Raw genomic sequence first — 15,662 nt, 5'->3', positions numbered from 1 at the left:
CGTGACTGAGGGTGGCATCGCAACCTCCCTATCCGCCCTGCTCTGTGCATGACGGGCCAGCTCCCCAACTCCCCAATCAGCCCTGCTCTGAGCCTGACCAGGGGCTGCACTTAGGGACTGGGCCTGCCCTCTGCCCCCCGGGAGCAGGCCTAAGCCAGCAGGTCGTTATCTCCTGAGGGGTCCCAGACCGTGAGAGGGCACAGGCCGGGCTGGGGGACCCCCCCACCCCCTGACCCCCGAGTGCACAAATTTTTGTGCACCGGGCCTCTAGTTCAGTAATAAAAGGAATGAAGTGCTGTAACATGTTACAGTGCGGATAAATCTTGAAAACATTCCGCTAAGTGAATGAAAGGAGTCCCTCTCTCCCACTCTCCACTTCCTTCCCTTCCCACTTGCCCATGTGGCCCAGCTCCCATATAGTGATGGAGCCCAGGCCACATGCAGAGGCCCACTGATCGCCAGATGTGAGAGAGAACAGGGGCTGGCGGAGGGGCATAGACCAATCTGGGTGTGCTGCACTCTGATTTGTTGGGACGTATGACACATCATCATTGTCCAAACCTGAGATTTTCAACCTTTTTCATCTCATGACACACATAAACTAATTACTAAAATTCTGCAGCACATTATATATATATATATATATATATATATATATATATATATCGTTATAATTTTGATTCATTTACACTGGATGGCTATTGTGTTCCCTGTTGTCATTTTTTTTTTTAAAATCTGACATTCTAAGGAAAAAGAGGTCAGTGCCTCTAACTAAATAGTCAGGTAATGCATGTTTTAAAAATTATTGTGGCACACTGGCTGAAAATCGCTGGTTTAAACCATGACGTTTTGAGAAAATTTGCTCTTCACCAAAAGTTAACCAACATGCAGCCCTCCTCATCCTCCTCTCCTTCCCCAATAACCGCTGGCCCCCAGGGCCCTGCATAGCTTCCCTCGTGTGCCTCTTGGCCCCCACTTCTCTCCCTTCCTGTCTTTTTTTAAATTTAAAAAAAATTTTTTTCTTTTAATTGTATTTTCTCTCTAAGACCTGCCTTAAGTGCAATTTCCTTTCGGGGAAGGGAAGTCAGAGAAATCTGTGTGATCCTGTGTCCTTCCTGAGCTCCAGGAGCCCCCTCAGAGACAGGGATCACGGGAAGAAACCACATCAGAGATGCCAATATCACTAGGTGTGTGCAGCACTGCCCACCTGTTGGAGGTGCTGCTCCCATGACCAGGGGCAGGTGAGACACGAGGGCAGAGCAGGGCAGCTGGCTTGGGCCTGCTGCACCAACAGGCTGCCACCTCCACCTGGAAGGCATACCTTTGTCCAGCACAGGGCCAAAGATGGCCAGGCTGTTGTTGATGGTGGTGCAGTTCCACCTGCGGCCGCGGAACTGGTGCTGGCACTCCTCGATGCTGATCCTGACGCCCTCTGCCACGCTGGGCATGATCTCCACGTAGTTCCGACAGAAGCGCAGCTGTTTGGGTACTAGGCCTGGGATGCTGGCACAAAGGATGGGCTGTGTGCCCAGGGACGAGTACTGAGGCCCAACAGCCAGGGACCTGGGGGAGAAGGGCAAAGAGGCCGGGTGAGTGGGAGAGCTGCCCTGGCAGCCTCTGAAACAGGAGCAGAAGCTGGGTCTGCCCCGGAGGGAGTGTGAAGGTCCTTTTCTTTGGGGCACTTGTGCATTCCAGGGTGAGATGTGCTTCCACCCTGGAGGTAGCTTGTCCTTACCCCGTGCCTGAGATTTAGCACGAAACCTCAAGATGTGCCTGTGGAGTGGTGGGGAGTAAATCAAGGAGGGATGGAGGCCACTTGCTGCCCAGAGGAGGGGCTGCTGGTCTGGGGCAGGATTGAGGGTAAGGTGGGCACAGCAGTGGCTGAACCACAGCTCCCCGCCGCCCCCCACCCCTGGGCCAGCCCCACAGAAGTAAAAACGTATGTCCCAAGGAAGATGTGCTCAAGAATATTCACAGGGCTGTGAGCGTGCATGCAGACAGGAAGCACTGCGAGTGCAGCAGGGAGGTGTTGATACAAGACAGAGCTTCTGCAGGGGAATCCGCTGGGAGACAGAGGAGTGAGAGCAGCAGAGAGGTCTGACAGATGCCTGATTTCCATTTCTCTAAGACAAAAGCTGACCACACATGGATGGCAACAAAAACCAGAGAGGTGATTTCCACATGCACACCGGGGCGGGGGGGGGGGGGGGGGGGGTGGCGGGACGGGCCTGACTGGGGCAAAGAGAAGGTTTCTCAGGCTGCAGAATGGTCCCCTCTACCCACAGGCACCTGACTTTTAATGACGTAAAATGACATAAAAAGAGAGAAAACTTTGTTTCTCAGTCACCCAGCCACATGTGGCCCAAGGCTACCATGGTGGAGGGTTACCTATGGGACATTTCAGAGCCTGTGGAGAGTTCCACTGGACCACAGGGGACGAGGGTGACAGAGTGCTCTGTGTTGATGGGGGAGTTGACTACACATGTGTTTGTGTGTCGGACTGATCGAATCATTTTAATTTTCCTGTACATAATTGTACCTTGGTTTAAAAAAATGACCAGGTCCTCTTGGCAAGAGGAGTGAGAGTTTATTTAATCCGGCAGGTGATACACAGTCCTGCTACCTGTGGACTTATCGTTTCCATAGCGGGTACTCCACCATCCTGCTGCCATGAACATGTCCATCTCCACAGTGGTTCCTGTGGTCCTGCCATCTGTGCACGCATCCATTTCAGTGGTGGGTGCCCACTGTCCCGCCACCTGTGGATATGCCCATCTCTGCAGCGGGTGCCCTATGGTCCTGCTGCTCATGGATGTGTTCATCTCTGCGGTGGTTGGTGGCACTCATAGGCAGAGCTCTGCATCTCAGTACCTCCTTCATGCTTGTGAATGGTGCCAGGCTGTGCAATCTTCTCTTCCATCAGCTGCCGATATCACTGAGGGTCTGCAGGGTCTCTGGGAAAGGGCTGTGGAGATCTTCAGGTTGGTCGGGGAGGCTCCAGATCCAGGAGCACTGCTGGGTGGGAGATTCTAGGGGACCAACAACCATGGCTTCTGAATGCACCGTCATCATCAAAGATTGGCTGTCTCTTAGCATAGAGGTACCCATGCTCACTCAGGTCATGGGCTGTGCATGCTCTGTCCTCTTTCTCCTCAGGGAGCCCAGTCCCTCCTTATTCTGGACCGTGTGGTGCAGGGTGTCCCAGGCCCAGGTCCAGAGCAGCCCCTGGGTCCTTGCTTATCTGGGAGCTTGCTAGCTGGGCTCCAGGTGGGAAGGCCTGTTTCTCCTTCCTTGTTTGGTGCGACTGAGGAAATGGCAGCTTTATTAACACCTCAGCCAGAACTCCTAGGGCTTCTTCTTATTCAGTACCTCCTCTCCCCTGGGAGGGCTGAGCCCCGAGAAGATGGGACAAGGCTTCTGTGTCCCTCATACCCACATTATGATACTTGTATTTGGTGAGTCCTACTCTAAGTAACTCAGTTCCATCTAGCTCTGATGAGAGCAATCGAGGACAGAAACAAACCTGCTCTCTGAAGTAGGAATCGGACCCTATCATGTTTCCCACTCCAGTCTCCAAAATCTTCAAAGCCTTCTCCTTGCCTGAGGCACAAAGCCTGTGCCCTTGAGCTCCTGAGTGCCTGCCACCTGATTGGCTCAGAGAACATTTCCTCATTGCCCAGTCCTGCTAGGGTCTGGATTTCTCCAGCTCCTTCCTCTCACACCATGGGCCCTGCACTCCGGCCACACCAGCCTCCCTACACACTCCCTCTGTTTCCTGCACAGAGCTTTCTCCCACTCATCCAGACTGCCACACAGAACACCCTCTCTCCCCTGCAGACCCCTGCTCCTTGCCCCTCGGCAGGCAGCATGTATACAATTCCATCTTATTTACTTCACCAGCTGCAGATGGAGGCTGGAGAAAGGGCAACTTCTCCTTGGAAGTCCTGAATGCAGGGTTTCACATGTATGACATCCTCTCATCCCATGCCCTCCTGCCCAAACCCCTCAACAGCCTGTGTGTTCCCACCATTCCTGGGCACTCTCCCTTCCTCCAGATCATGTGCATTTCTCAGGGGTCAAACCTGTCTTCTTCAAGAGTGCCAACCCACCCTGCAGTTAGATGTCCTAATGAAGCTGAGCTTCCTTCCCATTGGTGCCGGCCCCTGTGTCCCTGAACCTGGGAGTGGTCTGGCACTTCCAAACCAGACTTCTAGTCCCTTGCTTGTCTCCACCCTGATATTCCAGAGCATTCCCCATCCTGCCCATTATTTGCTCGAAAGCCAAAGACCAGCCATGACTTCGTGCCAAGACACCACAGGCCTCCCCTCATCTCCATCTGAATCTGTTTCCCTGGTGTGGTGTGCAACGGCGGGGCTGGCTCATTCATTCACTCGTTGTGAGCCCCAGTGAATGCCGAGCACTGGGCCAGGCCTGACTCTCAACTGCCTCATAGTCCCAGGACCCCAAAGTTTCCAAGAAAGGCCAGCCCTCTGCTCTCACTTTACAGTTTGGTCTTCTCTTGGAAGCATCCTGTAACCTGCTCCTGGCTCTCCTACACCCTTGCCCTGCATGGATGGGCTGTCTCCACTATTCCTCCGAGACCCCTGTGTCAACCTGGTACTTGGCTTCCTGATGGATAAGCAAGGATCAAGTGGACAGATGGCAGGATGCACTGAGGTCAGCTGTCTCTGCCCTCGGAAGCAATCAGTTGGTTAGGGTAAGGCCTCCAGGCTGAGAAGTGGGCCTGGCCTGGCTCCAGGACAGGGCAGGGATGGGTGGACAAGAGGAGGCAGTGGTGGGAGACAGTCTGTAGCTAACCTGCACACCCCCTGCCTCTCTTGGCCACTTGGAAACAGAGAACCATAAAGAGAATGTGCAGTGCCCAGAGCCCTGGTTCTCCTCGCAACCTCTACTTCCTGTCCAGTCCACTCAGTCAGTTTTTATGACACTCACCCACCAGATGCCTTGTCCCGGCCCCAGGGACTCTGCAGCCTGTGTAGACTCTGTGTGTGAATGGCTCTTCCTGCCCCAGACTGAGATTTGCATCTGTTTCTGAAGCTTGGTGTCCCCACTTCTGACCCCACCTGGTAAGAAGCAGGTGCTGGGGGCTCCACACCAAGGACTAGGGACCAGAATCCTCTTTGTGGCACATCCACCAGGCTGCATGCCCACCCTCACTGGGCACTAGTGGGATTGACCTAAAACCACAGCACCAGGGGTGGGGGTGACACCCTCTGCAGTGATGGCGGGATGCAGGTGTAGAGGCCCCGGGAACCGTGTGGCTGGCTGATTGTCCATCAGGAAGCCAGGTGGGGAGAGGAGCCACGGTGGCTCTGGCTTCTTCAGCAGCTTCCACAGGCCTCCTGTCGGGAAGCCCATCTCTCACTAGAAGGAAAATTCATGTCGATGTTGACTTAGAGTCTCAGACAGAAAGACAAGATGACTCCATCTCTCTGTCTGCCAGTCTCAAGGTGCTGGCCCCTGCCAGATGTGAGGCCAGGATTATTCTGTGTGGGGGTACAGGAGGGGCAAGGCACTCACCCCAGAACCCCACAGCTCCCACACCTCCCACAGAGCCTGCACCACCTCGGCCCTTCCCATCTTCCTTCTTGCCTGCAAGCCAAGGCCAGGGCAGAAAGATTGGACCCACCCTGCTTCCTTCACACCCCAGGACTCTGCTCTAGGGGAAGCAGAGAGGGTCTCTCAAGTTAATAGCCTCTCCCCAGTTCATTTCTGGGGGTGCTAAATCAGCTCCCACCTGCCTCCCCCGGGCTCTCCTTTGGGCAGGCCCGGGCTCGTCACCTCCCTGAGTGAGGCCAGGATGCCAATGGCCGCCAGCCCAGATGCCGCTCCAGCTGCTCCAGCCTCCACCAACCCCAGCAGGATCCCTCTCCCACCCCTTTAATTTCTTGAATTACTTCCAGGAAGGTTTTTCTGCTCAAGAACCAGGTGACTAAGGGGATCTGGGCGATGCAGACCCTGTCTGAGGAAGACTGAGAGCAGAGGATAGAGGGGGTGGGGGGGGGGTGGGGGGGGCGGGTTGGGAATGTCCCTTTCTACAAGGGCAGGGGATGTTGAGCAGGAGGAGGGCAGGAGAGGGCCAAGAGGGCTAATTGGGCCACCAAATGTTGGCTAGGTCTTAAAGGATAAATTGAACCATTAAAAAATCATATAAAAAATCCAAATACGTTCACTAACCTTATGTGAGCGTATCATTTCACAACATCTACATTATTAAATCTTAGCACTGTACACCTGAACCTCACACAATGCTATGTGTCACCTGAATCTCAATAAAGCTGGGAAAGCATCCACACTGCACACATCCAGGACCCAGATTTCTCACCGAGGAGAAAGTAGATGTCCCTAGGCCCGTGGTCGGCAAACTGCGGCTCTCGAGCCACATGTGGCTCTTTGGCCCCTTGAGTGTGGCTCTTCCTAAGCCTTAGGAGTACCCTAATTAAGTAAATAACAATGTACCTACCTATATAGTTTAAGTTTAAAAAATTTGGCTCTCAAAAGAAATTTCAATCGTTGTACTGTTGATATTTGGCTCTGTTGACTAATGAGTTTGCTGACCACTGCCCTAGGCAATCAATACTTGGAAACCAGAGTCTATAACTCCCTCCCCCCACACACTTCCAGGCGGAAGTGGGAGGCTCTGGGCTGGGCTGAGGGCTGGATGGGAAGGTGGGGAAGAGCCTCCACCTGCAGCAGTGGCTGATGGGGCTCAGTCTCCTGGGACTACCATGTACTGGCCTCTCCTACGGACTAGAGGCAGCACAGAATGGGATGGGGCAGGAAAAAAACATCCACAGAGACTGGTGAAGTCGGCCATGTGTGGCTAGTGGCACTGCACAGGACGGGCTCTCCACCTGACAAACGTGCCCCTTATACAAGATGTGAGCATGAGGGGAAGTGGACACAGCATGGGAATGGGTGGTAGAATTCATCTTGAATCAAGAGAAGACACAGTTATGAGGAAGCAGCAGACTGACTGCAGCCGCAGCACAAGGCTGTGATTCGGGAGCGAGCATGTCTCTTTGTTGAGCCGACGCCTGGGCTGAGAGTGCCAGTGCATTCTGTACTCTCTGGCCCCACCATCATCTGAGATGAAAGTGTCTGCTTTCTCCTGGTGAATTTAGCTCAGAAACTGCCAACAGTGCTGCAGTTTGCCACCGTGTTCATAGTTGAAGGTGAGCCCAACTGCGGTCCTTGGTGGGTGCAAATAGAGATGCCATCTCCTGTCCCAGGGGCTGGCACTGAGGCTACTCCGAGTGTTTGTGGGGGGTTGCGTGCTGTGGGAAGGCAGGGCATGGCTCCCCCTGCCTCACCACCCACTGAGCCCAGACTCTACTGTGGCCCCAAGAGCCCCCACCCTGCTGCCCTGACTGTGATAGACAGCAGATTACAATAGCTGTATCGGCAGGACCTGTGGTGGAGAGTGGATGTCAATCAGGGCCCACCTCGAGTTGTTTTCACAGCACAACAGCCAGCTGGGGGTGAAGTCAGCGCCCTCTGGAGCTGCTGAGGCTCCGAGATGGAGGGGCCAGAAAGTGGCCCCTAGGACAGTGATGGCGAACCTATGACACGTGTGTCAGAGGTGACATGCGAACTCATTTTTTTGGTTGAGTTTTCTTTGTTAAATGGCTTTTAAATATATAAAATAAATATCAAAAATATAAGTCTTTGTTTTACTATGGCTGCAAATATCAAAAAATTTCTATATGTGACACGGCACCAGAGTTAAGTTAGGGTTTTTCAAAATGCTGACACGCCAAGCTCAAAAGGCTCGCCATCACTGCCCGAGGAGCTACAAACCACCAGACCGACAGCTGCCAGTACGTGGAGACTGGGTCCCCTCACCACAAGGGCCTGAGTTTGACGGCTAGATGAGGTTGGGAGCATGTTCTTCCCAGACTGGCCACTTTGATTTTGGCGTCATGAGACCCTGAGCAAGAAACCCAGACAAACTACCCAGCTTCTGACCTGAACTAATGAATGGGTGCCGCCTGAAGCACTGAGTCTGGTCACCTGTTATACAGTACAGACTGGTGTACCCTGACTCCTCCTCGCTCACAGGGCGCTTCTCTCTCAGATCTTGAGACAGAACCTCATGGGCTGATAGGCCTTCCTTGTGCAGCTTGAAGGTCCATGCCAGTGCCGCTTTCACCAGCCAGTCACCAAGATCTTTAGATAGATAGCTCTTCCAGCTCCTCACCTCAGTCAGCACTACCTCTCCCCGCAGCCCGGTGCCCTTCTCTCTCAGAGGGTGGTTATTGCTTCCTTCCAAACCTCTGGCATTGCTTGGGCCTCTGCCTGCAGTTAGCCACTGCCCAACCCCTTACTTGGCCCACCTGCCCTGTCACTGTCACCTCAGCCCGGCTCACTATGTGACTCGCTTCAATCTGCACAAACTGTGGAGGTGGTTCCCAGGACCCTCTGTACCGGGAGGCCATGGCTCAGAGGAAGACACTGGCCAACAGATAGCTGCCTTCTCACTATGTCCTCATCTGGCAGAGAGAAGGAGTTCCTCTTCTCTAAGGACAGTGATCCTATCTCCTAACATCACATTGGGGGTCAGAGCTTCAACATGTGGATTTGGAGGACATGGACATGTAGTCCAGACAATCAGTATGGTGAACATCATATTAGTAAACAAAACCCACCAGCCATCACTACACTCATGTGGCCCATTTCCATCATGGAACTGTCATCAAGGGGGAACCCGTGTGGTGGCCCCTGCCTGTCCCCTGGCTGGTTGACTTTGCCTGCAGCTAGGGAACCTTTTGTGCTTTGGTTTCCCCATCTGACACACCAGGTGGCTGGGTGAGAGCTGGGTCCTCCCAGGGGGACCCTGACTTGACAGCATGCCCAGCACAGGACCTGTTAGAAACTCAGTTCCCTGAACCTGCTGAGTCAGAAACTTGCCCTGGGACAGGGGTTCTGATTCTGGGTAACTGAGGGTGTGTCCAGCTCTGAGTCTGGGGTTGCAACGCCCCCCTGTTGGCAAGGAGACCCCTTGAGAGGTCTCTTCAAGTCCAAACCCTTGGGTCTGGCAGCCAGGGTTTCCCTCTGGTTTCTGCTTCTGGACCCCAAGGCTTCTGGGGATGTCCAATGCCACCTTTGAGAATGTGGGTTCAGTCAGACCCAGGAAGGCAGCATCTGATCCCGGTCAGGAGTGGGACAGGACATGACCCCTTACCCCCTACAGCCCCATCCATCTCCACGAGGCGCCCATTCAGCCCAGTGACCCAGAACCAGAGATGAGCAGGTGACCAGGGCCAGGCCCACGTGTCCCTTCAGAGGCACCAACAGGAGGAGGCGGAGCCAGTGGTGAATGTTCCGAAGCCATGTCATGGGAAGGGCGATGCCTGAGGGGAAGTGACAGCCTGCTCCCCAGCCTGAGGAGACAAACTGAAGTCTCTGTCCAGCAGTAATGAGAGGGGCTCTTGGGAGGGGCCTCAGTCAACCCCGGAGCCCACGCTGAGCTCTCACCTAGAGCCTGGGCGGCAGGTTGATCCTCCAGTCTCCCCTGAGCCCCTTATGCACTGCACAAAAATGCAAATTGGGGTCACTCACAGGAGAAATGACAGTGTCCAGGTGAGCACTGGCGGTAGAACCCTGAAATCTATTACCCCTTTTTTAATCCAGGTCACAGCAAGGTCTTGACCCTACCTCAGGGGTACCATGTATTTCCTCCTCCTCATGGCCTTTGCTACAAAAGGATGTTTCAGCCGATGGCCACTTTGGGGGTTGGCCAGCCCTGCCCTGATGGTCCCTGGGATTGTGGTCCTTGGAACAACAGGGACATGAGGGCCTGCCCATCCTGGGGATAGGACTGAAGGCCACCTGCTTTCGCTTCATGCATTTCCTCTACCTGCTCCTGCCACGTGATTCACCCTTGCATTTCCCTTCCTCTGCCAACCCTGAGGTGCAGGATGGCATCCCAGGAGGGGCCCACATTAGCAGAATTTTAGCTGCCCAGCTGGACATCACACCCCGATGTCCCACAAGCCTCTCAAAATCAGTGTCCTACACTGAATGCACCCCCAGATGTGTCACTCTTCCTCCTCCCGCCCCCCGAGTTCTGAGCCTTTACCCTGGATCCCAGCTCCGGAGAGACCCTCCCTGCAGGAGTGTCCACACAGCAGAAAGGGCCCACAGTCAGACATAGCACATCCACACCACAGACCTGAGTAACTGCTCTCACCATCACCCAGAGATTCCAAAAATGCTCAACGGACAAGGCAAGCCTTGAAATGCAGAACACAAACTGCTCCGTGCAGTTTTTACAACCAGGAAAAATGTGTGAGTGAAATGAAAAGAACCCGCAGTATTAAGTCGGTGAGATGGCAAACTTGTCTTTTTTCCAAGGTGGGGGTGTCACCTTCAGCCCAGAACACAGCACGTGCAAAGTGGCCCCTAGGCTTGGTTCCACTTATGACTGGGGCCACGTGAGCCACGGCCGCGCTAGCACTGGTGGTTTTCCTCCCTCCTTCCTCGCTCACTCCTGTTGAAGACGACACTGCAGAGGCCGGGCGCCTTGCCAGACGGTCTTACTTGGAATAGAGGCGGCACTGGCTGTGACATGCAGGGGGGCAGGCTGTCCAGAACCTAGTCTGGCTGATGGCCTTCACCGTGTGGACTTTACCATGATTTTGTGGTGGGGCCAGAGGACAGAAGAGGCTGGGCAGAGGCATAAATTCCCAGTCAAAGAGGCTGGCCCTGTGCACTGTCCAGGCGGATCTGGATGGGGGGCAGGATCTCAGGTGAGCATTTTGCGAGCTCTGTAGGTGGGGCCTCCGCTGGGCCTTCAGGGCAGGATGTGGGCCACGTTCTATCTGAGGCTCCCAGAGGGAGGTGAGCAGTGGGGATGTGGGTCCTTATACCTTGGCGTCCCTAGGGCACATTCAACCCCACATCATTAGGCCACCTCTTCCAGGAAGCACCCTGTGCCCCAGCCCTGCTGTCTGCTTTCTTGTCCCAGTGAGGCTCGCCACCTTTCTGCACGTCCTCCCATGTCTGGGCCATGAGGTGCCTCTCCCAGAGGGCAAAGCCATGTCTTCTCTTGTCCTTTGAGGGCACAGAGCAGGCACAGAGTAGGCACTGAGCTCTGCCTAGGTCCCAGGAGAACAAGGAGGTCCAGTGGCCTCTGCTGTCCACCCTGTGAGGTCTCTGGTAAGAAGGGTCCTGTTTTGTCCAGGGGTCTCCTTTTTGATGACACACGAGGCCTCCAGAGCAGCTGTCCTGTCGGAATTGCTGTCTTCTAAGATCAGAGCCTTTCCACAGGAGGAAGACGGTCCTGTCCTGAGATCTGAGGCCCCAAGTGTGGGCTGGTTGCCCTGAGGGTTGACGGCTGCCTGGCTTGATGGACGGGCTCTGCTCCTCTGGGTGGAACTGTTCAAGAGCCACAGGAACTGAGGCTCCCCCATGGGTGCAGACCTGCCTGAGGGAGAACCTCCAGGTTCTACACACCAAGGGGACCCCAGGGAAGGCAGCATGCCTCCTCTCTCTCTCTCTTCCACTCGGAAGACCCTGCCCTCGGAGCTTGAGCACGTTCTTTTTGGGGAGGGCCAATGGCAGAGGGGTCCCAGGACCCACCCCTCCCTGCCCAGTGCATGACCCTGCCTGTAGCCCTCCCAGCACTCCCGACCCACCAGGCCAGAAAGCATTACTGACACATACTTTGAGCAAGTCCCAGCAGGTGGGCAGAAGCTCGAGTGCCTGCGGCCAAGCATTTGCCCGCTTCCCTGGGCGGCAGCGGCGGCACGTTTTTGTCTGGGAAGGAATGTGAAAGCGCCAAAGCATTAAACACCTCCAGGGTGTCACCTGTGGAGGCTTGGAGGGAGATCGAGGTAGCGCTCCCCAATGAGTCATGGGCACCCGGCCCCAGAATGGGGAACTCAGAGGGTGCTGTAAAAACATTCAGCTATGTCCTCATGTCCCTCAGCTCAGGCCACCTCGTATGGCTTGTTTTTCATGGGAAAGATTCTACTGGTTCATTCACTCATTTGTTCATTCAACAAAATCTTACCAGCAATTTCAGGGGTAAAGGGTGCAAAGGGAGGAAGAATGAATCCCCTCATGGGATTTCACAGCGGTGATGCAGGGACAGTCCTGTGACAATTTCACAAAGAGAGGAAGATTGAACTGGGCGCAGGCAGCCCGACTGTGGTCTCTTTCCCCACAACCCGAGACCCAGTCAGCTCATGTCCAACCCAGCGTGGGTGCGCCAGGCAGGCTGTCTCTGCTGTTTGTGCCGGGGCTTCTCTGCAAGACCCGCTCAGTGTAGTGCACGTCTGACACCAGCTGTTGAACAAACAAGCTACTCAAACTGCAGACTGCACTGGTGGAGTTTAGGGAAATGACCAGGAGGGCTGTCAGCTGCAGTGGTGAACACCAGGTGTCCATGGGCCCACGCGGCAGCAGGCTGTCCCTTTCCATGCCTCCAGGATGGGCAGCCCACCACCTCCCACGCACCAGCACCGGGACTGCTCTCAGATTCAGGGAGCCTTTCCTACTCAGAGCCAAAACCCACCTCCTGGCCCCCAGCAGCTTCTGGCCCCCACCTCTCAGACCCCACACAGCAGTGTGGGCTCCAAACACTTCTTAGTCCTCCAACCACCCTTAAATAGGGCAAATACAAGGCCTCACATTTGGTTCAAAAATCCAAATGCAGTACTGGGTGGTGAAGCAAAAGGGCGTCTGTCCTTTGGGCTGCCTACTGCAGGGGACTCCGGACTCAGGCGGACAGATGCTTTTCAAACTCGCTAGAGAACAGCTTGCATTTTGAGTTTTCTTTTTAAACTCCTAATCCATTATAAAATACCTAAAAATGTGGCAGTGCAGGCACTGCCAGGACCCATGCACATTTTTTGTTTGTTTTTTTAAAAAAAATATGTTTTTATTGATTTCAGAGAAAGGAAGGGAAAAGGAGAGAGATAGAAATCTCAATGATCATCAGCTGCTTCCTGCATGCCCCCTACTGGGGATTGAGCCTGAAACCTGGGCATGTGCCCTGAGGGGATTCAAACTGTGACCTCCTGGTTCATGGGTGCAGATGTTCAACCACTGAGCCACACCGGCGGCCCCACACACATATTTTTAAAAATATTTTTATTGATTTTTAGAGAGAGAGGAAGGGAGAGGAAGAAACATCAATGATGAGAGAGAATCATTGATTGGATGCCTCCTGCATGCCCCCTATTGGGGATCGAGCCCACAACCCAGGCATGTGCCCTTGACCGGAATTGAACTCGGGACCTTTCAGTCCATAGGCTGACGCTCTCTCCACTGAGCCAAACCAGCTAGGGCCCCACCCACGTATTTTTAATTTCTGTTCTTGTTTCTTCATGGACAACCTGTGGACTACACTCTCCATATAAGCGTCCATCCCGGCCCTGCTTTCTGTCCTGGCCACACCTGCAGGGCAGGACCAGGTACTTCCCACCCTGAGGCTGGAGACTTGCACAGGGTACTCACCATGAAGAGTATAATTTGCAGCCTCTCTGAGACTGCTCCTCCTATATGTATCCATCCTGTTCTCCTGACACAAAGGATTCTAGCAAGTTTATGCAAATAAAACAGAAAACCACTTCATAAAAATTGATAACAAGCCCAGCAAAATGGAGGGCAGCCCATCTGGGAAGAGCTGCCACACCCAGACCCCAGATAGAGGCCTGAGTGTTTGGGTGGCTAAGTCAGAGGGTCAGATGTCAGTGTGTTTGTGAGGGGTCAAGATGAGGGAGAGCAGACTTGGTAGTTGTATGAGCCAGTGTTCTGACCATATAGATTCTATCTGTGGCCATTTCTGACATTGTCCCTCAGGACAAGGATGTCTGTTTGTGGTTCTGTGCAGAACACTGTTCCTAGTGCCCCAGGGTCCTGCAACTCTGGGGGTGTCAGCTGGCGCGGGATTTCTCTAGTTTTATAAGCTAGCTACGACCATCACCAGCCTCAGGGGTGCAGAGACCGATAGAGGTGGGGAGAGAGAGAAAGAGAGAGAGAGAGAGAGAGAGAGAGAGAGAGAGAGGATTGGAGAGAGACAGGGGGCAGGGCCACCCTGGGAAGGCACATTGGATGCAGCTCACAGAGGCAGGGCAGGTCCGGAATCTTGCCCACTTGGCCCTGCCTGTCTAAGAAGCTGAGTCTTGCTCAGCCCTTCTCCTCCTCTCCTCCCCCTCCTTCTCCTCCTCTTTGCCCATGCTGTGAGGCTGAGGGTCCTGGGCAATGCCTCTACAACTCTCCTTCACCTGCTCCTGAACTCAACACGCACATTCACCCCATAAACAGTGGGCCCACTGAGGGAGGCCTGTCTCACCCTCAGAATGAGAGGAGCCTGTGGGGCCAGTATGAGGGAGGGCCACCACAGAGGAGGTTTCAGAAGGTGAGGGCAGGTGATGGCCTTTTTTGGGGGCTAGAAGGAGCAGGAGGGCTGGACACATGCTCTTGGCTGGTGCCTACATGCCCAGGTGTGGCAGGGCCTAGCGGGGTCTGGGGAGGAAGATGAGAGACTGGAGAGGAGGGAGAGGCAGGGAGCACATCCCAGCCTCTGTGCTGGCCGAAGAGTGGGAGCAGGCTGTACTCAGCCTCACTGCACTGCTTAGCTGGGGGGACATCTGCTCCAAGGCATGGCCTCTGTGCCGGGGAGCCTGCAGTCCAGCAGGGGCTAGTGAGGGGCCAGGCAGCTGGAAGGGGGTTCCTACAGGGAATGGGGGGCAGGCTGCCTGTGCAGGTGAAATCAGGGCAGTAGCTCTGAGAAGTAAGGTGTGGGATTGGCCTGGAGGGCAGGAGGGTGAGGATGGAGGCAGCAGATGGTCTCCAGGGCCCTGGCTATGCTACTGGGGGGTGGGAAGTGGAAGGAAGGCGCCCAAAGCACAACAGGGATCACCTTGCCCACGGGAGGGGGGCGCTCTCTACAGGGCTCTGTGTTCCCAGGAGGCCTCCACTTAACTCTGACTCTTTAGGAATGCAGCCTGGTGCGGGGAGGGAGCACTAGCCAAGGGTGTCAGGTGCCCAGACCCCTCCCTTCTCTGGGCTCCCACCTTCACCTGTTACACAGGAGCACATGCTCCTGCAGGGCTCCGAAGCTCTTAGAACCATTTCACCTTTGGACCTTGGGCCTCAGGCATTGAACAACACTCTGAGATGGTCCCGAGGAGCCTGTGCCCTTCAGGTCCCCACAGGCTGCTGCTGCTCCTTTCCCTCCTCCTCTTCCTCCACCCTCCCACCAAGAGCCACACCAACTTCAAAAGCCTAATTACTCCTGACTTGGGCTGTTTCCTGGCTATTTCTCAGGTGAGGAAGTCCCCATCACTTTCACTTTTATATGTGAGCTGCTGGGGTGGGGAGAAGGAATGGGATAGTAACTTCCTTTGGGGCAGGAAGGGTGAAACAGAACAGCCAATTAGGGAGGCTGGGCGTGAAGGTGAGAAGTTATAAAGGGAGGGTCCCTCAGGCCCCCTTGTGGGCGGTGGGCAGGAGAAGAGAGGAGCCACCTGTGGGACCTTGGGACAGGTGGGGCTGAAGATAGAGGCTTTTCCTGCTGTAACCCCCATCTTTCCATGAGCCCTTCTCTGTTCTGCTTGTGTGCCCTGTGGGGAGACAGCACCCCTCCGGTAACCAGCTGGCCTGGGAGCAGAGAGGAGGAGGGGAAATCG

General features: G+C 54.7%; 1 protein-coding gene across 1 annotated transcript in view; it reads right to left on the bottom strand.

Annotated features, from left to right (window-relative positions):
- Positions 1–15,662, bottom strand: part of WNT3A (Wnt family member 3A) — a 61,188-nt gene that overhangs the window by 43,554 nt on the left and 1,972 nt on the right. Inside the window, exon 2 of the mRNA XM_070416709.1 lies at positions 1,322–1,563. Within this exon, the coding sequence (XP_070272810.1) occupies positions 1,322–1,563 (242 nt within the window). The remainder of the gene's footprint in view (positions 1–1,321; positions 1,564–15,662) is intronic.

The sequence above is a fragment of the Myotis yumanensis genome, unplaced genomic scaffold (genome assembly GCF_028538775.1).
Source record: "Myotis yumanensis isolate MYYU_CA2020_CCGP unplaced genomic scaffold, mMyoYum1.0.hap1 SCAF_5, whole genome shotgun sequence".
NCBI classification, from domain to species: Eukaryota; Metazoa; Chordata; class Mammalia; order Chiroptera; family Vespertilionidae; genus Myotis; species Myotis yumanensis.
The sequence above is the reverse complement of the archived record's forward strand: the minus strand, read 5'-3'. Positions and strand labels throughout refer to the sequence as shown.